The sequence below is a fragment of the Xyrauchen texanus genome, chromosome 3 (assembly GCF_025860055.1).
Source record: "Xyrauchen texanus isolate HMW12.3.18 chromosome 3, RBS_HiC_50CHRs, whole genome shotgun sequence".
Lineage (NCBI taxonomy): Eukaryota > Metazoa > Chordata > Actinopteri > Cypriniformes > Catostomidae > Xyrauchen > Xyrauchen texanus.
The window spans coordinates 30,222,529-30,249,454 of NC_068278.1; the positions used below are offsets into that span (position 1 = coordinate 30,222,529).

The 26,926-nt window shown below is 36.3% G+C and overlaps 3 protein-coding genes across 6 annotated transcripts in view; 2 read left to right on the forward strand and 1 right to left on the reverse strand.

Moving 5' to 3' along the window:
- Window positions 1-16,584, forward strand: part of si:ch211-284e13.4 (insulin receptor substrate 1-B) — a 43,680-nt gene extending 27,096 nt beyond the window's left edge. Inside the window, exon 3 of the mRNA XM_052106754.1 lies at window positions 13,738-16,584. Coding sequence (XP_051962714.1) covers window positions 13,738-13,745 — 8 coding nt within the window. The 3' untranslated portion in view covers window positions 13,746-16,584. The remainder of the gene's footprint in view (window positions 1-13,737) is intronic.
- Window positions 16,585-22,535: 5,951 nt separating this feature from the next.
- Window positions 22,536-24,875, forward strand: si:dkey-111e8.5 (uncharacterized protein LOC566993 homolog). 4 transcript variants are annotated; one of them, XM_052110507.1, is made up of 7 exons: window positions 22,536-22,636; window positions 22,811-22,862; window positions 22,971-23,014; window positions 23,324-23,524; window positions 23,619-23,812; window positions 24,181-24,199; window positions 24,288-24,875. In XM_052110507.1, coding segments are annotated over exons 3-7 (429 nt in total). In that variant the 5' UTR covers window positions 22,536-22,636; window positions 22,811-22,862; window positions 22,971-23,001; the 3' UTR covers window positions 24,290-24,875. The 4 variants fall into 4 exon arrangements, with proteins under 4 accessions (XP_051966467.1, XP_051966444.1, XP_051966459.1 ...); XM_052110484.1 differs by having other exon boundaries at window positions 22,974-23,014; window positions 24,288-24,874; XM_052110499.1 differs by having other exon boundaries at window positions 22,545-22,636; window positions 22,737-22,862.
- A 60-nt stretch (window positions 24,876-24,935) lies between these two features.
- On the reverse strand, window positions 24,936-26,500 carry si:dkey-111e8.4 (uncharacterized protein LOC793802 homolog). Its single transcript, XM_052110518.1, has 2 exons — window positions 25,313-26,500; window positions 24,936-25,196 (listed from the first exon to the last, which is right to left on the reverse strand). Exons 1-2 carry the CDS (start codon window positions 25,450-25,452, stop codon window positions 24,965-24,967), a joined length of 372 nt encoding a protein of 123 aa, XP_051966478.1. The 5' UTR covers window positions 25,453-26,500; the 3' UTR covers window positions 24,936-24,964.
- Between the last annotated feature and the right edge of the window lie 426 nt (window positions 26,501-26,926).

Genomic DNA, 26,926 nt, shown 5'->3' on the forward strand with positions numbered 1-26,926 from the left:
TCTCTCTCCCGCAGACCGACACACGACCACGCCCCCCATGCCACAACCAACTTAAACAAAAGACAAACACACACATATGACGGACATGTCCGTAAACAATCTCTCTCTCCCGCACGATCCTCTGCAGTCGACCTTTATCCCTCTCGGAGGCTTGATTAGCCTAATACGGGACCGGGTGTGTAGGATCACGACCCGGCCCCACCCTCCGCCCTGCCACAATCAGTCCTTTAGGTCAAGAATGGTCAAAACTACTCGAATCGAGTGAATTGGTCTGAATCAAAATGGACTTTAAAGGAATATTTTACTCAAAAATGAAAATTATTTCATTATTTACTTACCCTGATGCCATCCCAGATGTGTATGACTGTTTTTCTTCAGTAGAACACAAATAAAGATTTTTAGAAGAAGATAGAGCTCTGTCAGTTCCTTATATTGGAAGTATATGGGTGCCAGCATTTTGACGGTCCAAAAGTCAAATTTAGGCAACAATAAAGAAGTCCACAGAACTCCAGTCAATTAATTAATGTCTTCTGAAGCGAACAGAAGTCAGAAGGTCATTTTCACAAAAAGAAACAACCAACAGAAAACTCTGCAAACCGAGGGTTAATTTCAGCTGTTCAGCTATTTCTTTCTTCTCAAAATTACATAATTTCAACGAAAATCAATATTTTATGTCCGTGTATTTATTTATTTGGTTAGTAGCCTTGTAATAAGCAGAATAATACACAATCAGCCTGTTGTTATCTCAAAATTAACCCCTTCAGGGTGATACAAGACCCCTCCACTTCACATTAGGGTCCTAATCACCCTGTCGGGGTTTATTGTGTACATTATCCATTACGTATATAGGCTGCTTAAATGCAGCTTCTTTGCCGCATTTTTTGCCATTTTCTAAGCATAATATAATTGGCTCATAATGCCACACACAGACACACTCAAAGACCCATGTTGACTATATACTTTCTAGCATAAGCCACACCTTGCTTGGCAAGAACTGTCTCACAGATCTACACAACATTCTCTTTTACAAATTTTCATTTCACACAACTGCCAAAGCACATACACATAGCCAATCACATGGACGCAGCTCTTGTCACTTTGTCTCCAATAGCACACAGACACACATCTCTCCCTTTCTCTGTCTCTTTGTCTTTCTCATTCTGTCACTTCTTGTCTCTCTCTCTCTCTCTCTCTCTCTCTCTCTCTCTCTCTCTCTCTCTCTCTGTGTTAATAGTGGTGTTTGTCTGTTAGAGAGAAGAGAACAGAACCACTTATTCAGTATGGAGAGACAGAAAGTATTGTAGAATGTTCTAGTAGATTATTCTAGTCAACTGTACGTGTTTCTCAAGACATTTCCAAATGGCTTGGACTGATGATCAACCGTGGACTGATGGTGGATCAGTTTCACCCATATTTAGGGATGCACCGAAATTAAAATTCTGGGTCGAAACTTAAACTTCAGGATGCACTTGGCCGAAAACCGAAACAGATTTTTTTTTTACCTATTTAAAAAAATACCTATATGTGTATAATTGTATTAATATTATACTTTTTTCCATTAATTTCATGAATTTAATGAATCTGAATTGAGAAACTACAAATCAATAAAATAATCACACTTTTATTGAAAATAACACCAAAAATGGACAGAAAATATATTAAAACAATATTAAATATTATTCTTCATTCAGTTCTGTAACAATCAAATTTTACAGATTTTATTAACAATGTTCCAAATAATGTAAAGTTTTAGAAAACTATTATATGCAAAACAACAGTCAAGTAATGAACTTAGCTAGCATCTTTCAAAAAGTTTAAATATGCAACAGATGTTTTAATTAAAACAACAGGCAAAACACAGAACGGCAGATGGCCTCTATTCATGTAAACGTATGTCCACTTTAAGTGAAAATTTTTGTGCAAAACAACAGTGCGTGACAGCAGTAACAGAACTAAATCCAACCTCAAACTGTAAACAGATGTAGCCTCAAGTGAAGAACAAATTTTAATGTAATTGCTATACACATCAAATTGGACCGCTTTCTATTTAAGTACAAGTGACAGGTTTCTCTTCAAGAACAAAAGTTTCTCAGCTTTCTGACAGTCTCTCCTGTCAGAAAGCTCATCAAGAACATGATATTCTGAACTGAACAGTCTCTCACTCTCTGTGCTGGTGCGTTGGGCAGATAAATACCTGCGTGCAGTACGCGCAAGCAAAGGAAAGCGGTCTTTGTTCAAGCGCCAGTAGTCAAGCGGATTGTCGCTTCTGGCAATGGGTAGTTCAGCTAGATATGTCTCAAGTTGTGGTGTAGCTGCGCTAGTTGTGGCACTGCTGTGGATCATGGCACTTTCCTGTAGAATCTCTTGCTGTACTCTGTATATTCAATTGGATGTCGTGTTTTTAGGTGGTGTATCAAACCTGTCGTGGAAAAGTTCTTCGGCACCGTACCCCGTCTTGAAGTTTCTGCTGAACAAACACTGCAGATTGCAAATTTGATGTCCTTATCAGAAACTTTGAAGAATTTCCACACCGCTGACATGATCGGATTTGTTTGGTAGCGCTGTGATAAGGGCTAGATCGATCCAGAGTGAAATCTGAGCACTGAGTGGCGGGGCGAGGAGGTATATATTTTCGGCTCATATTTTCTGCCTTTTTTCTCTTTCGGACAAAAAACGAAAGTGCCATTTTCGAACGAAATTTATCGGCGGCTTGTCTACAGCAGGGTTTCCCAAACTGGGGTTCATGAGGGAACTCCAGGGGGTTCATGAGAGTGTAGAGATTACTTGCGAAAATATATACGTAATTTACTGATTTTTATAAACAGATGATTCCATATGTTATCCACCATTTAACAAAAAAAAAAAAAAACAAGAACACAACTTAAACCAAATGCATCAATTTACATTTAAACCAAACTTGTGTCTATGTCTGCAGTGCAAATTTTCTTACCTCATTTAGATGAGAGCGCACACACTCTCTCTCTCACTATTTCTCCCTCTGCGTGCTGCATATGTGAGTGTGAGAGCACAGTCTCGCCATCGAGAGAGGCAGACACAGAAAAACCAGGTTACCCAGAGAAGAAAGGGTGTGTGCTCACTGTATGACAGGTGAGGTTGAGACAGAGGTGCACTTTCTCCTTCACTGCCCAAAATTTCAAGATACAAGGGGCATTTATATAGATAAATTAACAAACACTGTAGACAAATTTATAACCATGACAGAACAAGAACAAATTAATATAATACTTGGAGAGGGACACACAGCAGCACTGGCAGCAAGATACGTTTTAACGTGTCACAGCCTGAGAGACAGTGGGTGAATCTGTGTTGTGTTTTACCCCCGTGTGTCACCCCAATGTTCACCACAGTGACCCTCAGTGTATGTGTGTATTTTCATTTACGTGTAAGTATATGTCAGTTCTCTTCTGCTATTTTAACACTGTGGTCTTCAGCAGTTCTGATCTTGTTTTTGTATTTATTTTTATATTTGTTAAATTTGTTAAAATAATTGAATTATAGATTAAGATGTAGTTCTGTTTTTACACAACCTCTGCTTTGGCAATATTGTACTGTTTACAGTCATGCCAATAAAGCTACTTTTAATTGAATTGAACTGAGTGTGCGCACTTATGCAATGGACTTATAGTGAGAAATAAATTTTTTTAATATAAAATTAAATTACGTGCTACTCTCCATTCAGAGTTATGATGTAGCATAATTACTTTCATTGTCAGCAATGCAATCGTGTTTTAAGAGTAAAAAACCTTCGTTAACCTGACATTGTTTGCCCTGTTGTCCTGTAAAGCAATAGGTGATGGCTGTTCCTCCTTGCCTGCACTGTTAACTGCTCGTGTGCTGGTTCTGTTCACTGAATAGCCAACCTGTTGATGGATGCTTCTGATGGGTCTTAAAGGTGTCAATGAGCCGGCAGCCTACTTTTTCCTTCCACGGTAGCTAAAACATGAAATATAGGCTAATCATGTATAATTTCCTAAAAAATATCATGTTTATTTTCCTAAAAATATTTAGGAAAAGTAATGTAATGAATTCAAATACTCAGGTTACTGTAATGAAGTTGTTTTTCCCAGGAATTGTACTTTTTTAATTAAGTCATTTTAAAATTGTATAATTTTACTTTTACTTGAGTACATTTTAAGTGCTGTAACTCTACTTTTAATGTGCTATTTTCCTACCGTCTGTGTTCCCTGACCTGATTTTATTTTTATCTATCAACATGATTGGCTAGGGAGAGTCTCGTGACTCCTGTCAAATCAAATCACACATAAAAAAACTTTAACACCAGCTGTAGATCAGGTGCAAACTGTTATGGATTTGGAGGATGCCTCAAACACATTTCAACACCTGAACATCACAGCTGTATTTTTGCAGTGAAAAAGGCCAATTGCTTGATCGTGTCATTGTGAGTTTAACTTGCTCAAGCCAGATATCAGCATTAATCCTGCCTCTAATTTTAGGTACATTTCATATTTCTGATTACTAGATCCTGTATCTACAATGTAGCCTTTAAATTAACTATATATCACTGAGATTATTGGGTTGATGTGTGAGATTAATGCAATGTTATTAATAGGGCTGGGCTTGATGATTATCTGGGAAAAAAGAGAGATGTCTTCGATATCGATGATAAAATTTTGTGTAATTTTCTATACTTAACCTATATTCTACATCTAGAACAGGGGTGTTCAATACATCGATTGCGATAGCAACCAACCACTGGTTGGTTGATCTAGATAAAATATAAAAGATTTACTTTTTATTTCCTGACATCTGTAGATGCTTGCTGTTTGATTGACAGGCGGCTAATGTTGTGCGCTAATGCGGGTTCACGCCTAAACAATAAATACACTTTATAATTCTGCCAATGTCCGTCTTGGTGAAGCATTAATGTAAATGCAGTCGGTTTGGTCTAAAGTGAACATAAACAGTGGGACAAAAAGAGAATTTGTGTCGAAATGTCGGACTTGAAGTGTACATTTAACTGAATTGAGCACTGTCTAGTAGGCTATGTCATATTAAGGCTATTAATCAAACAACAATAACAAGGAAACGAGGAAGCCACTCACTACTTTTGGCTGAATAACTTGAGTAGCTTTAAAAGTATTAGTGTAATAGAATAAAACAGTGACATTTTTAATGAGTGGGCAGTTATGTCTCAGTTGGTAGAGCGGGTCGGCCTCTAATCGCAGGGTTGTTGGTTTGATTCCCGGCCCACACGACTCCACATGCCGAAGTGTCCTTGGGCATGACACTGAACCTCAAGTTGCTCCCAGTGGCAGGCTAGCACCTTACATGGTAGCTCTGCTGTCATTGGTGTGTGAATGGGTGAATGAGATGCAGTGTTAAGCGCTTTGAATACCGCTAAGGTTAAAAAGGCGCTATATAAGTGTAGACCATTTACCTTTTACCATAATAATATTTTTTTATAATATTGTTATTTTTATAATACCGACCCCTGATGTAGAGAGTATTTTAATTTGTATAATAAATTACCAGGAAAGTAGAGATGATAAAATGTTTTATAATTATGCTTAGACTTAATCATGTTTTTTCTAATGCCTGATAGAAAAGTATCACCCTTTATACATCAATACTTCAGGCAGAATATTCCACCAGTCACAGACTTCAGAAAATTGTGCATCATGCATTAGAATGAGAACACAACTATTTATTGGCTTAAAAGATACAAGAAGTAAATCAATGTTGAACACTGTATCTCAAAAGGAGTACAATGTGGTCCCCCATACTTAAAGAAATAATTCACACAAAAATGAAAATTCTCTCATCATTTACTCAGCCTCATGCCATCTCAGATGTGTATGACTTTCTTTCTTCAGAATACAAATTAAGATTTTTAGAAGAATATTTTAGCTCTGGAGGTCCATACAATACAAGTGGATGGATGCCAAAATGTTGACAATCCAAAAAGCACATAAAGGCAGCACATAAGTTATCCATATGACTCCAGTGATTAAATCCATGACTAATATGATAGGTGTGGGTGAGAAAAAACATCGATATTTAAATCCATTTTTGCTAGAAATTCTTGATCTGTTTCTCACCCACACCTATCATATCTCTACTGAACACATGGATTTAACCTCTGGAGTCACATGGATTAGGCTTCTTTTATGCTGATTTATCTGACTTTTGGACCTTCAAAATGTTGGCACCCATTCAATTGCATTGTATGAACCAAAAGAGCTGAGATATTCTTCTGAAAATCTTAATTTGTGTTCTGCTGATGAATGAAAGTCAAACACATCTGGGATGGAATAAGGGTGATTAATGATGAGAATTTTCATTTTTGACTGAATTATTCCTTTAAAGCCCAATGTGGCCCCTGTACCAAACAAATGCTCTACCCCCTCTATTGTGTGGGACATGACACGCCAAGTGAACCTGCTTTTTTAGTGTTGTATTATTTAATTTTTTTTGCATTCCTTGCATTGTTTTGAACATGTTTTAATAACTCTTTCAGTCAGCATTAAAGGAAATATAGACATTACACATAAACTGATTTTAATGTAATTGTTGCATACATTATGATATTGAAAATAACCCTTTTATCTTTTAATTTCTGAAATCATGTTGCTCTTTTAATTATTTATTTTTTAAATAAGATTCATGTAGTGTTTACAGTATAATAGATAAGTGATGTATTTAAAAATTTGGCAATCACATACACCTATAAAATACCTGTATTTTTTATTCTTTCTGGCAAACAGCCATAAAAAGAGAATGTAAATGATGGTATATTTTTATATTGTAGCATAGAGTTTTTATTATAAAGGGGCATAGCTTTCGCAACTCAGTACTCAATACTCACTACTCATGAGTACTTTTAGATGAGCTACTCTTTTACTATTACTTGAGCAGTTTTTAGGATAGATATTTTTACTGTACTCAAACTACATTTTTTTTAAGAAATAACAGAACTTTTACTTGAGTATTATTTTTCAGTACTCTTTCCACCCCTGGTTGTTAAAGCTCTGGTTTGTTACTTCAATGAAAATTAATTTGTAATTATTAAAAATGTTACAATTGGCTATATCATAGAAAGATATCAAATGCAGGTTACATACACAGTGGAATGGCATAGATTTAAACAAATTTCAGGCAAATCAAAACAAATAAAGAAATAAAATAGACCATTAGACAAAGACATATAAAAACAGACCATTTGACAAGATTTTGTGTGTGTGTGTGTTTGTGAGTAAATTTTAGCCAACTATTAGGATTGTAGTGGAAACTCTGATAGGAATAGAAATGGCACTGGTGAATTAAATTAAATATATAAATATTATAAGAAAAGAACAATAGATGTAGTAAATGTTCATTCAAATATAACAATAATACGAAAAATAAAGTGCAAAGATTTAACATTTATTATATTTTGGAAGGTTAACATTACTTAACATATCAGGTACTACAAATAAATAATTTATGTCAAGGGGTTCAGCTGACAAAAAGTCTGGGAATCCCCTGGTCTACAGAAAGGATATATTTCACAAATTCTGTTGCACTATTCTGTATCGCTCAACTGGTTGAGCGTGGCTCTAGCAATGCCAAGGTCAGGGGTTTAAGGGAGCACATTTACATGTAAAATGTTTAATTTACTGTACATCTGTCAAATTAATAAATTCGGGATGACATGATACTGGGTATGATACTGCGCTCATGTACTTCTACTCCTAAAAATGCTCTGATATCATAAACCGATACCATCTGACCGTAAACACTTAGTGCACAAATTTAAATCATGTTATGTCCTACTGTGATTATTAAACTACAAAGGCTGTGATTTAATGAGATAAATATATAGTTTACATGTGCTCATAGTTTGCTACTTGGATCATACTGTCCTGGATTTCATCAGGAATGAGGAAAAAATTAAGATTCAATAAGTAAGTAATACAAACAGGGAAAATGTCTAGGTTACTATTGTAACCTCCGTTCCCTGATGGACGGAATGATAGGTTGTGTCGATTGAAGCAACACTAGTGGTCTTTCTAGAAGGCCTCGGTTACTTCTGAACTTGAGAAAGGCCAATGAGAAATTGGTAGACAGAATTTGCATGTCCCTTCCCCGGACATACGGGTATAAAAGGAGGGAATCGTGCGTCTGTCCATTCAGGTTTTGCACTGAGGAGCCGAGAATAATGTTCAGACGTTACATTGGCTCGGTACCGTGTCATGGCCGTGGGGACAGAAGTCTCATTCCCTCCATCAGTTTGTCTAATGGTCGAGTAGTCAGATTGGCCGTGAGGTGAGCCGCTCTCACCTCCAGCCCGGACAGAAGTCAACAAGCGTGCCGGGGGGTTCGTGGGGATTTACCCGGCGAAACCGAGCCCGCTACCATCACCAAATCGCCTCCATCGCCAGCCGGGTCATCCTCAATCCTGTGCGAAGGAGCGATGTGGGGGGCGGCTGGAGTTCCGTTCCTTTTTAGGAAGGATAGCCGCAACGTTGCCATGGTTAAGTTCTCGCAGTGAGAACAAGAACCATCCACAAATGCCGCCTCAGTGTGATCTCGGCCCAGACACACGAGGCAGCATCTATGACCGTCAGGAGCGGAGAGATATCGACCGCATCCAGGAACTAGGTGGGTATCTTTAAAAAGATGTGTCCTGAAAAGGACATTCAACGCCTGCTGTGTGTGCTCTTTTAGATAAATTAAACTCTTTTAGTGAGAGAAAATATCTCTTTCAGAAGCGCTGTCAAAGTGCCCAGGGGCTCTGGCATGATTCCCTTTTATACCCGTTTGTCCGAGGGAGGGACATGCAAATTCTGTCTGCCAATTTCTCATTGGCTTTTTCTCAAGTTCAGAGGTAACCGAGGCCTTCAAGTAAGACCCCTAGTGTGGCTTCATTCAACACAACGTCGAGTGAGTGACAGACGGGGAACAAAACACTCTCAAGGGGGAAAACAACTAAAGAGAAAAAACAACTTAAACTTAAGAAATTAAACTGAAAAACTAATTACAAACTGAACTGGAGACAGTGCAACAAAACACAGACTGAAAACATGACAACATGAGAAAAAAACTATTCGAAAAAACAAAAGAGGAAAAGGAGCACAATATATATATACAGGTAGGTCACATGAGGAACAGGTAAAGACAATTAGGGAGAGTGATGAGGGCAACGAGGAGGCGGAGTCAGGGAAGCACATGGCAGACAAACACAAAGCCATGTGTTAACACGAGACGTAAATAGACACGAATGCACATGGCGATAAAGGACCAAACACAGCCATGTGCATTCACACAACACACAAGACTGACAGAAGAGCGCATGGCAAGAGGACTGAACCCATAGACATGCACTCACAAAAGACGAGACATGGAGCATGAGTGTTCGAATCCCGAACCAGAACAGAAACCGAACTAGGCTGAGTCAGGACCCAGACACCTCTCTCCGAACATGAAAGCACAAACACAGAACATGAGTGTCAGGATCCAGTCACCACTAAAAACATGACTGACAAAGTGACAGGATTCTGACACATACACTGAAAACAGTCTACTACTACTACTAACAAAAATAAATCAATAGAAATTGTATTATTTTCAAGCAACTGTGATGCTCTGTTATGCAGCACTTTTTTTGTGCAATTTGTGTCTCATGTGTTTCCCCATGGTGTAGTACTGAATGAATTAACAGGACACTACACTTAGTCTCATTATTTGATAGATTTGTTGAGTGATCGGTGAATATACATTCATCTTAATAGATTACTTAGAAAAAATATATATCTATGTATTTTTCCCCCAGAAAATGCTATTTAGAATTTTTCTTTGTCCCTGCACTTAGTGTTCACGTTCTGTGCTATGGTTTGAGGGTTGTCCCCCCTAAAATATCATTAAAATATGTGTATTGTAAATAATATAATGATATATTCTTAAAATAATTGTTTAAGAATTAAAATAATACAAATGCAAATGGGGCAACAACAAAAAAAACCTTGGTGTCCCCTTCAAAATTTGCTCTTGAGAATTGTTACGTTTATTGTCCCCCCCCCCAACATTTTGATGAAATTTTCGCCCCTGACACAAAGCACATTCATGCACATAAAGGTCTTCATGTTAAATGCATTTTTGGGAAATGCACTTAGAAAAGGATCTCAGGTTGGTAACCTTACACATAGAAAGCTATGAGCCATTGTTATTAGAAAATGGGTAGGTAGGAGAAAAATGATGTCAAATGTTTAGCAGTGACCTGTTCAAATTAAATTATATATTAAATTATTCAGGCACAAATGACACTGTTTCCTTAGAATGACCCTGCTTATTTCTGTGCAGTGAGAACACACATTTAGACAGGGTGAAAATGTTGTTGTCTGTTAGCTTACATTCACTTTCACACAGGGCGAAATGTTTGCTGTGTGTGAGTTTATTCTCACTTTCACACAGGGTGGAATGTTTGCAGTGTGCATGCTGTGTGAAGTGCCTCTGACTAGAGTGTAGGCTGTTCACACACTCCACTACATCTTTGACTGTGACCCCGTCTGGCCTTTTTATGCATATAGACAGACGTGAGTATGCAAGTGGGCACCAGGAATAGGACAGCAGGTTTGTGTACTCAGACAGACAGAACTGTAAATGCACACAAAGAAATACTGGCAGTCAAATGGACAGAAATAGCAAACTTTTAGAAAGAATAGAAAGATTTACAGAGAGGAAGAAAAGAGACTCTTGACTAAACAGAAAGAATTAATGATAATGAGTTTCTGATGACACAATTATCATTACTGTCTATTTCGTTTTCAAGTGTGTACTGTATTTGTTCCACTGAGTGTGTGTGCATATCTGGATTTTTGTCCTCCGTCTATGGCCTGTAGACTAAACTGAAAGTGGCTTGGTGCCTCTGTGACTATGTTATCCTGTGGTATGCTGTTTGTAATAACATTAAGACTAAAAGTATGAGGCTGTGACCAGTTATGGCAAGCAAAATACTGTCACCAGTGTCCTCCAATGACCGAGACACCTGAAATCTGAAGGCAATGCTAAAGATGACTTTGTAAACTTTTCCATTATTACATTGTTATTTTGTGTTTACTACCTTGAGCTTGTGAACACATCAGTTGTGACAACAGACATATAAAAAACGAAAGCAAAACACAAACGCATATGTATGGCACAAATAATCTTTGGAAACGTGATAAAAAAAATTAAAAATAAATGCCACTGTGGTAACTGCAGTGCCACTCCACTTTAACCTCTTAAGTTATTAGCTTTTTTTAATGGTTTAATGTCTATATATTATTTTACCTGTCATCATGTGACCCTTGTCAAAGGTGTGAAATGTGTCCATATCATCAGTAGTGTCGTTATGGAATCTTAATGGGATAGTTCACCCAAAATAAAAATTCTGTCATCATTTACTCACTTGCATGACTTTCTTCTGTGACACACAAAATACTGCAGCTCACAAAAGATGTTACACATAATGGCATCCTCAGTCACCATTCAATTGAGATGCTGTAAATAGTGACATTCTGCCTAACATTTCCTTGTGAGGGTGAGTAAATCATGACATAATTGTCCTTTTTGGGTGAACCATTCCATTTAGGAGGATTTTTTTGCCCAATAAATGCTGACAAAAGAGGACCTTATTATGGACTACTTGCACAACAGCTTCTGTGATGTTTCCGGTGTTGTGACGAAATCTTTCTCCCCTCTACCTGATTGGTCCCTATTTCTAAAGCCCACCACTTCATCCACCCCTAATGCTAACCATTGTAGGGAGTCACTGATACCTTTCCCTAAAGACTACCCCTACACCTTCCCCTAACCATACTATGGAGTCAGTGTTCAACACACCTAAATGCAGAGATTTATTCATAGGAAGGCAGACATTATCTACGTTTCCATCCAAGGGTTTTTTGTGACAAAAAGTGTACCACATCAAAAAGATTACCGATATAGCTGATGGAAATGCAAATTGACATAATGTGTCGACATAATATTTTTCCATTTAACTCTAGTGCATAAACTCTATGCTGATACTTCAAATGTCACAAAAACTGGTTTGGAAACACTTTTTGTCTAGAAAATTGACATTAATGCAAAATTATAGTGTCACATGACAGAATTTACCCCAATCGTTAGCATTTGTTAATCATGACGACAAGGTAGACATCCTTGAAAGCCAATTTATTGTACATGAAGCATTACTCAGACTGTTATGGATTTGTCTTAATGGCATACCTGCTCAGGTCCGATGCTGCAAACACATCTGCGTCATGACACTTCCAGGAGTGCCAACAGAAATATTTCTCTTGCACCTGTCATCGACAAGTGCATGGAGAACATATGAATGTCCACTCTTTGTGATTCATTTCATCGTGGTAGCCATCCATTTATTTATTAAAGTTGTTTTTTCACACCATTCAAAATAATAGATGGCAGTCATGGAATTAGCCCACAATACAAAAAACATATAATTTCTATGAACAAAGATGTGTTAAATCGGTGGCAACCTGCAATAGGCGCAACATCAGGACCAATATTACAGTCCTATCAGAAGGGCAGCTGTTCCCTTTTGATTGCAATTCCTTGTCTTCTGACTACATTTATTTTACCCAAATGGGGAGAGTATTTTGTTGGGGGGGGGGGGGTTAGGGACATCTGTGAGGCAAAAAGTACAGAATTACCGATATACACATATTTCTGTATGGAAACTGTTAAGGGCAGATTTCGTTTATGATAAACCAAAACATCTAACCTTGGTTCCCTGAGATGGAGGGAATGAGACATTGCAGTGAAACGCTTTGGGGAATTCCTTTTCCATGACCTACTTGAAGCCCTTGTATAATAAAGGCAGTCTTATGATTGGCAATGGTGTTTGAGACTTTTGACCCTTTTAGGTGTGCATATGCTCTATATAGGCGGGCACACACACACCATTTCTTCAGAATTTTCTGACTGAATGACAATAACGCATCATTCGTACCTCGAAACTATGAAGTAGTAGTGTGCCCAAGTTTGCAATGTCCCGTTCCCTTCACACAGGGAACCAAAGATACAGTACATGCGTAACCTGAGACTTTCCCTATCGATTAATTTCACGAGACATTGCAGTGAAGAGTCCCATCATGCTGCACTATGTAACATCATACCCTAAAATCAGCACCTGTATATCACCTACCCGTTTGACTGAGGCCAGAGCCAACAGCAGTGCCTTCTTTAAGGAGAGCACACGTAACTCAAAGGATTCCAATGGTTCTGGGGGGGGGGACTCATGAGCGCCCTCAGCACCAGATTTAGGTCCGATGTTGGAACCGTAGCAGGGCGAGGGGGTTCAAGCACCTCGCTCCTCTAAGGAACTTTATGATCAGATCATGTCTGCCTATAGAAGAGCCAGCCTCTGGGATGTGAAATGCCTATATGTTCGTTAGACCTTAATAGACCTTAAGCGTTGATGGAGTAAGACCTCCATCCAACCACTCTTGAAGGAATGTAAGAATCTCTGTTATGTACCATGGAGAACAAATTTAATTTCAAAATTATTTACGTATTTTCACTTTATCGCTAACAAAACAACATGAAAAGTGGATGGAAACTAGGTTATTGCAATCACATATAACTGGAAGCTAGTGAGCAGAACTATTTAAAAGCAGAAGCACGACATGAAGCTCAGTGCAAGTAGTCCACTGGGATTGTCTTAAGAATGCTTAATAAAATATCTCTGTCTGTTTTTTTCCTATCTTTTTGCAGATTGTTAATGTGTTCCTGCAGTCAAAACAAGATGGAGACGCAGTCAACGTTTGTCCTTCCGGCAGGAGTGTTTGTCTGTGTGTGCACCTGATGTGTTGTGAAAAATGGTGCGATTGCCCAAATCCCTCTGCAGTGGATACTTAACTGCCCTTGCCTCACAACAACATTTACTCTCATTAGTTTCCATTAGTTCAATCAAACTAACATTTGTGCCAAAAGACTATTGGTCATGTCCACCAGAGAAGACAGAGACGGAAAGGTCATTCAGCCAGTCATGAATGGCCACTGCGAATCTTGACTGCCAACCAGGAGACAATGGAGCCAATGATATTCTATTTCCCTCTATCACAAACTTTAAAGTATTGTAAAAGAGATGTTAAATAGTATAAAGATAGATTAAAAATATATAGCAGACATAATATTATTGAGAATAAATCTATCTACATATATATAAATACAGCATTTTTTTTTAAAGTGCCTCATTTTTTATTGTAGACATTTTTACACAGGTCTTGATATGCTCTGTAAAAGAAAAATGCTTTGTTATTTTTCTTGCTTTGCCCGTTCCTTTGTGTTGCTCAGCGTAAGGTATCCTGAACAAAGTCAAAAGACAGATTGGAGTTTGAGAGAGAGATAGAGAGAGAGAGAGGAAATACTATTTGTTAGGAAGAAGAGCTTTATTTGCTGTAGTTTGTATAATCAGATTGCCTTACTGTGCTGTATTAGCGTGTATGTGTGTGTAATTCTGTGATATCAGTCGTCTAAGCCTCAGCCATGCTGTGCCTCAGTTCAGTTAAAAAGAGCTGCACTAACATTCACACACACACACACATACAATGAGAGATCTGTGGATTCATATGTTTATCTGAGCATGGTGGCATCAGATGGCTGGGAGCACAAAATCAGATACCTGAGAGCAGTCTGATCAACAGTATTGAGCGTGTGTGAGAGAGAGAGAGAGAGAGAGAGAGAGAATTGTCCATGCAGTAAAACCAGGGTAGTAATATTGTTTTTTTGTCATCCCCAGTTTTCTTCATACTCTCACACACACATTTAGAATTAAAACTAAAATGCAAGTTTGCATATCAGCAGACTGACCTACAACCTACTCTATAAATTTGAGTATATCTGTCATCATATTTCTCTCTCTGTCTGACCGGTTGATGTTGTTTCTCTGACTGGTATTTAGTATTTACACTTCTATGCTTACTGAGATTTTACATAGACACACTTACACACACTTAACTCACCCCTTAATAGTGAATGTGCTCTAGTGTTATCAGCTTTTGATTATTATGTTTCATTATTGCAACTTAAAAGTGACAGTTACAAGGGAACAGGGTCTTTTTATGTGTTCTATACAGGGGTACCTGTCTCTTCACATTGCTGAAACGTAGCACGGCTGTTCTTTTTTTAAAGTATTTTTTAAAAATATATTTTTAAGCACCTGTTTTAACTTTTACTATTCATTTTAATGGCTTCTGTAATTTTCTAATTATCCTACAGTTTCATTTAGTGTTGTGAATGTAACTAACAATAATCATTTGTCGAAATTATCCTGTTTGAGTGCCATGTCATTCAATGAAGAAAATGAGTGATCTCATAAAGCAAAACATTTCTGCTTTTTAATACCAGATTTAGTACCAGATATTTTTCTCTTTTGCCTGCACAATCTACATATTTTCTATTACTAAGATATGCTAATGTAAACTCATATTTTACATAGTTATACAGCTGCCTTCATTTTAAAGGAATTAACATTATGAAGCCTTATAGTGTTAAATAAATGCCTTTTCTATCATGTAAAAATAAGAGCCGCCTCGATCTTAGGTTATACATATTATAAACAGTACATGTTGTTTAATGTGTAATACATGCAACATAATGTAATAATACAATTGTCCACATACCTCATAATCTCTACTAAGAATTAAAATGAACAGAGCAACAACAGGTGGTGATTATGATGGTACTGTAGGGTGGGCTTAATTATGTCTCCTTAAACTGGACATATGCCTTTTTTAAATCCACCTCATGGGGAGTTCATGACAAAAACAAAGACAGCATCTCAAACATGAACTGTGTTTGCATGTGTGTGTGTGTGTGCGGGCGTGCATATGTGTTTCTGTCCACTCCAATTGCAAAGCGCTTTTGATTATTCTGTTTTATTCTATATATTTACTCTATTTTGATTGCCTTATTGTCTGTATTAGCTCTTATTTAATACACGGCAGCTGTAAAAATTATGCTTTTTATTCTAAAACATTGGGAATTATGTTTGAAGTTTCTGCATTCTAGAGCAGTGGGATTTATTTCCTTCTTTTTTTTTCCTTCTTTTTTTCCCAGATTGACGGGTGTCTGATTTGGTGTAGATAATTGTATACCCAGTCTTTCTTTGCAGAAAATATTACATGGTATTAAGTGATGTAGAAATACAACCAAGGTCATATGTATACTGTAGGTAAGGACTATGTATATATAGTCCAGAAAAAAGAAAAGAAATCCTTTATTGTGTCTTTAGTACCTGCCAACTGTTAGGAAAAAAGGGTCTGATATGCACAATCACGGGTCTGTGTAAAGGTACTAAGTTGATCTGTTATTCTGTATATCTAATGCTAAGAAAAATTCAATGACAATGGTGTATAAAGGGGTTTAATGCAAGAGTTATTAGGCTGTGAGCTGCTGTTTAGTTCTGTGAATAAGCGGAAATGCTGGGCTTGCGTGGGCAGGGGAGACTGTATGGTATGGATATAGTAGAATGTCTGTTAAATTCAGAAATACCTTATTGATTATTGCCTGTGATTAAGACAATGTCACTGCAATTTTAAAAAAAAAAAAAAAGATGAAAAAGAATGACAGACTGAAACTGTGTCTTGTGTCTTTTTTCAACTTTGCCATCAGTTGGAATGAAATCAACTTCATGGTTAACAACACAAAACGCAAAAAAATTACCAAAGTATTAATTTATTTAAATTTTGTATCCCCTTTTCTCCCCAATTTGGAATGCCCAATTCCCACTAGTAGGTCCTTGTGATGGCGTGGTTACTCACTTAAATCACGGTGGCAGAGGACGAGTCTCATTTGCCTCCGCTTCTGAGACAGTCAATCCGCACATCTTATCATCTGGCACATTGTGCGACTCCAGGGGTGGTAGTCAGCGTCAATACTCGCTGACCTACTCTGGCCAAGTATTAATAATTTTTTTTTTTACAAAAAATAACTAGATAACGAGCAGTCTTACTCAAAGTTTTTAGAATAGCCTATTAAATAAATAAATTACCTTGCTTTGTGGGGCCCCCTGGTGGTTCGGGGACCCAAAGCGGCCACTTATACCGCTTGTAGCTAGAAAAAGCCCTGCTGGTGCGGTTTCATTAGCTCAGTATAAAAAACAATGGTCAAAAGAAAGTAGAAATACTTGTGAGGTCACAAAATGTTTTAAATGTCCTCAGTAATTGAGTGAAATACGAACTAGTAAAAAAAAAAAAAAAAAAAAGGCTTATAAATCTGCAAAATCATGCTTTCCTTTAAATCTACTGATATTAGCAGGTTTTGTGTGAGGGTTTAGAAAATAGCATCACCTCCATATAAAAACCATTGCATTTGAGATGTCCTTACTAATATGACTTCCATGGATAAGCCACCTGCCAAGCCTCAAAAATGATGATAATACACATGAGTGTGAACAGTGAACCTACAGCCTGGTCCCCAAGACTCCTAAGCAGCCATTACCCCTTCAAAAAACAACAACACCGCATCCCCTCAGTCGTCTCTGGTCTGTGTGCGAGAGTTAGGCCTCTGAGGACACCATGTGGTAAGTCAGTGTAGGCTTAAACATCAACAACTCTGTATTTCGAGCATAACACAAGCAGAAAGATTCATTCAGACTGCAGAATCAGGCTGTCTTTAGACACATCTGCTACACTACAGTCTTTATGAAGTATCATAATGCAGTATGAGCATTATGATACTTCATATTTACATACATTTCGACGTATCGCTGGTGTATATAATCGATATTATTATCATGCAAAATTGGCAGTGTGTTCTTAGAAAATAATTGGAAGTGTCTCGTGATAATATAGTATGCCTACATCAGTGAGATCAGAGCTCCACCTTGTGAACAAAATGACGTCCTGAGGGAAGTCATGTAAACTTTCTGATCTTGGTCAACGCAAAACAGGATGTGCCATCCTCTTCTATTTTTGTGCTCAAAAGTGAGTACACCCCTCACATTAGGGTGTAATGCATTTTATAACCCCTGACCTTCTGGTCAGTAACCCTGAGCCTTAACTACTGAGCCACCACTGCCCCAGTTTTTTTTATATATATAAAATATTATATATTTATATATATATACAAGGTTGGGAGTGTTAATTTTGAAATGTATTCCACTGCAGATTACAGAATACTTTCTGTAAAATGTCATTTGTAACATATTCCGTTACTCAAGGTCAGTAACTTTTTCTAAATACTTTGAATTACTTCTTCAGCACTGGTAGATTTTTTCACTTGTTTTGACTATAAAACTCTGCCAGTACAGTAAGACAAAATACACATGTTAAAAATGCATTCTCTGTAAAACGTAAATATCTTATGCAGTGTTGTTTCTAAAACAAGATAAATCAAATAAAACAAATCTTGTTTTAAGTATTTTAGAAATATTATTATCAAGAATACGATTTTTGCCTTAATATCAAAGGTCTTACTAGAAAAAAGAAATTATGATCCAACCTGAATTTTCTTGATAACAAAAATATGATCATGATTGATAACATGTGCATGTAAAAATGGATTTTACATTTTAGCTTAGTGTAAATCTGATCATTTACACAAGATTTATTTCTATTTCTTCTGCTCCAAACTTCAAACTTACTTCTCTGTCTGTCTAAGAAAGTTTTTCACCGCTGCTTAAATGCACTTTGGATCGCATAATTTATATGTTAACATTTTTTCGTAATTAAATATTAAATGAAACAAATTACAATAAAATGCAAAGTACTCTCGTCAGTAATCAAATTGTTTTTGAATGTAACTGTATTCGAATTACCAGTGATTTAAATTGTAACTGCAGTGGAATACAGTTACTTGTATTTTGTATTTTAAATACGTGTTTCCGTTACATGTATTACTCCCCAAATATGAATATATATTTATACACACACACACACACACACACACACACACACACACACACACACACACACACACACACACACACACACACACAAGTGCTGGTTGAGTGCATGGATCAGTGCTTCATTATTCAGGCTCTGTGATTTTTCTCCAAAATATGACTTTCACCAAACACTCTTACACATTCTGTATGACCCAGCACGTATATCTATCAAAATCGATCTACAAAATGCCCAGATATTGTAACATTTTTAAATATTTTCAAGACAATTAGAAATATGTAGAATAATACATTTTTGTATATTTAGATGTTTTATTTTTCATATCAAAGAGATAATGCAACAAATCTTGAACAGGATTCATTACTTTCCCACTGAAATTTAATTAAACACAACTAGCTGTCAAACATGTATTGAGCAACACATAACAAATACATGAATCTACACATAAGTTACATATAAGTATTTTCTCAGGCACTTTTTAGATGCACAACTTACAGAATTTTAATAGTACACCCAAATGACAATATTCATATCATACTGTTCCTGTGTTGTATAAACAGTAGGCTATAAGTTTACTTCCATGTTGATTCTTTATCAAATGGCAATGTCAAATATACAGGTGAAACTCGAAAAATTAGAATATCGTGCAAAAGTTCATTAATTTCATTAATTCAACTTAAAAGGTGAAACTAATATATTATATAGACTCATTACAAGCAAAGTAAGATATTTCAAGCCTTTATTTGATATAATTTTGATGATTATGGCTTACAGCTTATGAAAACCCCAAATTCAGAATCTCAGAAAATTAGAATATTGTGAAAAGGTTCAGTATTGTAGGCTCAAAGTGTCCCACTCTAATCAGCTAAACACCTGCAAAGGGTTCCTGAGCCTTTAAATGGTCTCTCAGTCTGGTTCAGTTGAATTCACAATCATGGGGAAGACTGCTGACCTGACAGTTGTGCAGAAAACCATCATTGACACCCTCCACAAGGAGGGAAAGCCTCAAAAGTTAATTGCAAAAGAAGTTGGATGTTCTCAAAGTGCTGTATCAAAGCACATTAATAGAAAGTTAAGTGGAAGGGAAAAGTGTGGAAGAAAAAGGTGCACAAGCAGCAGGGATGACCGTAGCCTGGAGAGGATTGTCAGGAAAAGGCCATTCATATGTGTGGGGGAGCTTCACAAGGAGTGGACTGAGGCTTCAAATGTCGTATTCCTCTTGTCAAGCCGCTCCTGAACAACAAACAACGTCAGAAGCGTCTTACCTGGGCTAAAGAAAAAAAGAACTGGTCTGTTGCTCATTGGTCCAAAGTCCTCTTTTCTGATGAGAGCAAATTTTGCATCTCATTTGGAAAGCAAGGTCCCAGAGTCTGGAGGAAGAATGGAGAGGCACACAATCCAAGATGCTTGAAGTTCAGTGTGAAGTTTCCACCGTCTGTGTTGGTTTGGGGAGCCATGTCATCGGCTGGTGTTGGTCCACTGTGCTTTATTAAGTCCAGAGTCAACGCAGCCGTCTACCGGGACATTTTAGAGCACTTCATGCTTCCTTCAGCAGACAAGCTTTATGGAGATGCTGACTTCATTTTCCAGCAGGACTTGGCACCTGCCCACACTGCCAAAAGTACCAAAACCTGGTTCAATGACCATGGTATTAATGTGCTTGATTGGCCTGCAAACTCGCCTGACCTGAACCCCATTGATAATCTATGGGGCATTGCCAAGAGAAAGATGAGAGACATGAGACCAAACAATGCAGAAGAGCTGAAGGCCACTATTGAAGCATCTTGGTCTTCCATAACACCTCAGCAGTGCCACAGGCTGATAGCATCCATGCCACGCCGCATTGAGGCAGTAATTAATGCAAAAGGGGCCCAAACCAAGTACTGAGTACATATGCATGATTATACTTTTCAGAGGGCTGACATTTCTGTATTTAAAATCCTTTTTTTTTTTTTTTTTTTTTTTATTGATTTCATGTAATATTCTAATTTTCTGAGATTCTGAGTTTGGGGTTTTCATAAGCTGTAAGCCATAATCATAAAAATGATATCAAATAAAGGCTTGAAATATCTTACTTTGCTTGTAATGAGTCTATATAATATATTAGTTTCACCTTTTAAGTTGAATTACTGAAATTAATGAACTTTTGCACGATATTCTAATTTTTCGAGTTTCACCTGTAAATCAATTCAATCCCAACAGCGCCATCTTGAGTAAGATATAGAATGTATATTTTGTATGCTTACACGCCTGTGATAGATAATTCAGCATAATTCACAGAAAATAAATGGGATATAGTATTGTATAGTATGAATATAGTACTAATTTCTCTTGTAATAAACAAAGTAATAGATAACATCAACTACAGGCATGTTTTCACAACCATTTGTAATTGTGAATGCTACCTCACTGTCAAACTCTTCATTATTATGTTTTCATGCATCCACAGAATAGTTAGCATATTCCTGAATTTATCATCACACTAAATATGATCAAAATACCCCCTTCTCATTGTCTTGTACTAAAAGAATAATCTAAATAAAGAAATTTTGTATCTGAGTTTTTTCTCTCTTGCCTCTCTAAACTTATCAAATTATTTTTTAATTAATGTGTTTGTTAGGATCATAGTAGACTGTATTTTCACTGTCAAAGTTATATAATTTCCTGGGTCATTTTCAAAAAAGAAAACAAATTGACAATCCGTTTTTCAACTCAGTTCAGTTTTTGTCCATAAAAGCTGAGGATGACAATTGTTTCACATCTTGACAATTTTTTTTATATATCTTGACATTATTTTCATTCATAAATTACATCTTGACTGTTGTTCTTTATTTTATTATTAAATTTTGTTATTACAAATGAAGCAAAGGTTGTAACACAATTGATGATAACACCAGTGACAAATTCCCTTAAAAGATTACTTTTTTAAGATGATGTCAATAGCAACAAAAAGCATACACCACTGAAAAGACTAAAACCAATAAATCATAACATTATTAATATTTTTTTTTCAATACAAATATTTCACATGAACATTAAATAGTGTAACACCAGTGACATATTTAAATGAACCATGTGAAAAAAATACAGTTAAGAAGAATAACTTTTGCAACATCCCTGTATGCACATTAGAGCAGCCTCTTCTTCCTCTGATCTTTGACCTTCATTCCACAACTTTTTGTATGTTCAAAATATACGTTTTTATAATTGATAACACCAGTGACATGAAATCAAGGGACAAACAGTCTTTTTTAATCATTTAAATTATTAATTGCTAATTTTGTTTTGCTTTCTTCCACACTTGTTAGGCCATGCACTAATGCTTGACCTGAGAAAACAAATTTTATAAAAAATAAATAAATAAACAAACACATAAATAACTGTAAATGTTATAGAAGTGGTGTACCAGTTCAAGGGAACAGTGTTTTTTTTTTTTTTTGTTTGTTTTTCATCAGGCAATTGACAAATTAAAAAATATTTTCCCCAAATAAATAATAAAAAAAAATAATTAGTCAGACCATATTGTTTTATTTAATAAAGGTTAGTTTATATAATGATGATTATAATGATTTATATAATGAAATCTCTTTCATGACTGAAAAGTCAAGGGCATGTTTGACACCATATTTTGATAATGATCCTCCACCGTCTAGTATTATCCTACTCGGCAGACAAACTGACGCCATCTTGTGTTAGGAGAATTAATAAACCTTATTACGAATATATTACGAATCCAACCTTCAGTCTCCACTGATTCTTCACAGGTTTGTCTTGAGGACCACTTGACCACACCAGTAATGTACAGATAAAAAAATTAAGTTATGATGCACAGTTGATACTCTTTCTTTCCGTAACTTCTGCTAGTTTCGAAATGGCGATGTGACGTGGTTTGTAAAAAATACTTTTAGTTTCACATTCTGCCTGTCTGACCATTTCAGGTAAGAGAATTGTCACTTTGCAGACTAAAGTAGCTCATTTGAATAAAAACAGGTAAGCAAAACCTATTATATATATTAACCTTATATATTAAAATGGGTGGTTTAACTTTCTCAGGTGTGACAAGAATTGTGCTGATTTCTGTCTCGTCTTCTCTCTCAGCAGCGGATCTTTGTCGTCTTACCAAATTACAATGTTTACAACGTGTAAGTCACTATATCTTAAACACAGTAAATGATAGACAATTGTTAGGGTCGAAAAGAGTGTGTCAATTCTACGACGTAGTACGTCGTTGTTGTTGTTGTAGGCTCTGGACAGTAGAGTTTATGTATTAGTAGCCTCACTGACTTAACTGTCATATCTATGAAGTAAAATTAATGATTCGTAATTATACTTGAAAGCTTTTCAACCTCAAACGTATAAACAGTTATAAACATAATAAAAGAGGTATAGTGAAGTTGTAATTCTCTATTTCTGTGTGGCCCTGACCCTCTCATATGCTTTTTGCCTTACAGTGAAATATTCCATCGAAGCACCAGAAAGTGTCAAAGACATTGCTAAGGCATTCAAGAAAAAAATTAAAGAGAGGATGATATGGCCTACAACATCTATTAAAAAGGCGAAAGGAGAGAAGGAGAGTGATATTAATTTAGTTTTCTTTCCAATTGTTTCTCGCACTGGAACTGACATTGATGCTGCTGTCAGTAAAATGAATGGTAACAAATGAGAACTTATTGCATCACATTCCTAAATATAAAACTGTTACATAAACTGGATAACTCACAATCTTCTCTTTCTTACTCTCCGTAGACATTAAACCGACCATTTTAGTCGCGCTTCATCACAATTTTGACCCTGAGTGCATTGTGTCAGATAGCAGTAAACTTGTGACAAGGGAGAACACACTTACATTGGACTGTCTGTTCCATGAGGATAAAGGATTATTGGAGTGCAATAGGAATGTTCAAGCTTATGATAAAGCTGCAAAATGGCTGAAACAACAAGTATGTATATACTGTGTGCCTGCATACATTTGGGGACATTTGTAAGAATGTGTGTGTGTGTGTGTGTGTGTGTGTGTGTGTGTGTGTGTGTGTGTGTGTGTGTGTGTGTGTGTGCGTGCGTGTGTGTGCGTCTGTACATCACAATAGACTGGGGACAAAATTGTCAGGTTAGAGTTAATTTACAGTCATTATATTAAGCTTTGTATAAAAACAATAGAAGCCTATGGTATATCCCGATTTAGATACTAAGCAGACACTTGGCTAAGAGAGTGAAAAGTTTTGTTTTTAACTGATACTAAAGTACCAAAATGTGTGATCATATGTTTTGATAAACATGCTGATAATATCTTACAATTTTTTCCCAACAGAAGAAATCACAGAAGAAATGTATGTTACACACTCAGTTTTGTATGGTTAATATTATCATATCTCCCAGATAAGTTGATAACTTTTTAATATACATACAAATTTGCAGAAAGAAGTGGTGAACAGAGCTCAAAAGGACCTGAAGCCTCCAGCCCTGCGAGCTCCTGAAAAATCTTCTGAAGACCATAAATAACAGTCAAGGCTCTATAGGATTGAATGATTTCTCACCAATTAATTTAAAACTTTAAAAAAATCAGATCGTTTCTCTACTGAATCGTGCAGAATTCCAAATCCCCATTTGTGAACAATTCAACCGATTCGTTCAAAATAAGCAACTCAAAATCATAATTCACTCACAAATCAGACACAACTGCAATGTCTTGTGAACAACTTTTACACTAAGAGAACTATATAGGTGATTCAATATTTTATAATTTTCTTTTAAGGTTTTATCAATTACCATGACTTTCCAGGGCCTGGAAATCACAATTTCAAATTACTCATTCAGAAATGAGTAATCAATTACCAAATGTTATATAGATGCTTAAGATGTTCAACATTTAAACTAAAAGTGAACTGAATGTGTTTGCCACCAGCTCATTAAAACATCCACCTTTCCAAAACACTGAAAAAAACCTGTCATCATTAGCACATCCCAATGTCCATGTCAAATAAAATTATCAAGATGTATGCAAATAAATTTAAACTTCTCATTAATATATTTAATGACACACAAGGTTGTGCTGAAAATATTTTTAATCAACACAAAGATGTTTTATTGGTTTATTAATCCTCTATTGCATCTCTATATTCTCCTTCACTGTCATCCATGTCTCTAACAGCAGAGACAGAGAGGTTGCTATGGTGATCAGGAACCTCAACAGAATGACCTCTGCGAGTTAACATCTCTACTAGCTCTGTTGCATGCATCTGCTCAGTCACTATCTTTAGGGTAAATCTGGGCAGGTTCCCCCTGTCTGAACCATCAACTGGAATAATCTCTATTTCAGCCATTTTCCTCGAGAAAAAGAGAGCAAGATCAATCATCAATAAAGTACATCATAAAGTTAGAAGAGAGAATGTGTGGGGAGGAGAGATTATGTGTTTGTTGTAAGCATGTATGTGTGTTAGTACTCGATGGGTCTCTTTGAGCGATGCCTTCTCATGAGCCAAAAAACAGCAAAGATGACCAGCAAGAGGAGCAACAGCACCACCACAAACACAATGAAAATATCTGAGTTCAGCCACTGTGAAAGAGAACCTCCTGATACCATCCCTACAGCACAAAGAATCAGAGACAGATAATGCAGATTTTACCCCTAGGAAGAACTGGACACAAAACTACCCATAAACAGTGTTTTGCAGTTTAGTAGTTCCAGTTCACTAATTACATTTCCCTGTGGCAGTGAGTTAAGAACCTTAAATGACTGCAAAATTGGTGTTCAAAACTCAGATTTATAACCATTTAGATGACACCACTAACTGCAGCACTGTTTGATCAGTAATATAGAAAACTTATATCACTTTAAAATAAAAAGTTCTCAGTAAGGAAGGATAATGTACAGTTACCTGATCGTTATTGCAAAAAAAAAAAAAAACCTCTCAGAGTGATCAAGGACTCTGACTTCAAGGGATCTTGTTTCACCCTGAAAGGGTTTATTTTACAATAATAACCAGACTTTATCCTCCTTATTACTTTCTGCTTACTATATAAATAAATAAATGGACATACTGGTTTGAGTGGTAGTTAATCTCAGTAGACAGCATTTATAGCATATATTGATTACACAAAATATTATTTAAACTTGCAATTTTTTTTTTCCTAAAAAAGCTAAAATATGGGTTCTAGTGAGGCACTTACAATGGAAGTGAATGGGGCCAATTCGTAAACGTTCAAATACTCACTGTTTCAAAAATATAACCACAAAACATAAACAATAAGCATGTTAACATGACTTTAGTGTGATCAAATCTCTTACTAACCTTTTCTGTGTAAAGCTACAGACAATTTTACAACTTTGTTACCATGACGATGAATGTCAACAAACATTAAACCCTTAAGTGACTGTAAAATGATGATTTTAACAACTTTAAAGCTCAAATAATACATGAGTTTTAACAGAAGAATAAATGTAAGTGCTTTTATAAAATTATGAGCTTCACATTTCTGCACTTAAATCCTCCAGAAATTGGCCCCATGGACTTCTATTGTAAGTGTCTCATTGTAACCTTGATTTTTGCTTTTTTTAAAGAATAGGAGGAACGATTTTATTTTTTTAACATTATGACACAAATGCTGCATTTGAGTTTAACTTGTATTGAGCCCGGAATATTCCTTTAACGCTACCAAGTAACTAGCTTGTAAACTGGCTGAGCATGTAAGAAAAATACAATGTGTACAATAAACAAAAGACTTAAACTATCATTTGTGCAATAATTTACATTTGTATATAGCCAGACGTCTCTTTGATTTACCTGAATGATATTCTGTTAAACACTGTGACTCTGTAGAATGTCAGCATCAACAGCTTGAGCATCAGACTGATCGTGTTTAGTAATGGTTAGGATGAAATGACCTACATGTTGGCCTACAGGTTAAAAGATAGACACGTTGTGGCCGTAATATATTTCACATTTCAGAGTAAGGTGTTAAGACCAACTTTATGTTACTTAATGTCTTCCCTTTTGTTATTTATTTTTAAACGTGTAATAGCAGTTAAATCGTCCTATTGCGAGAGTTTAAAAAAT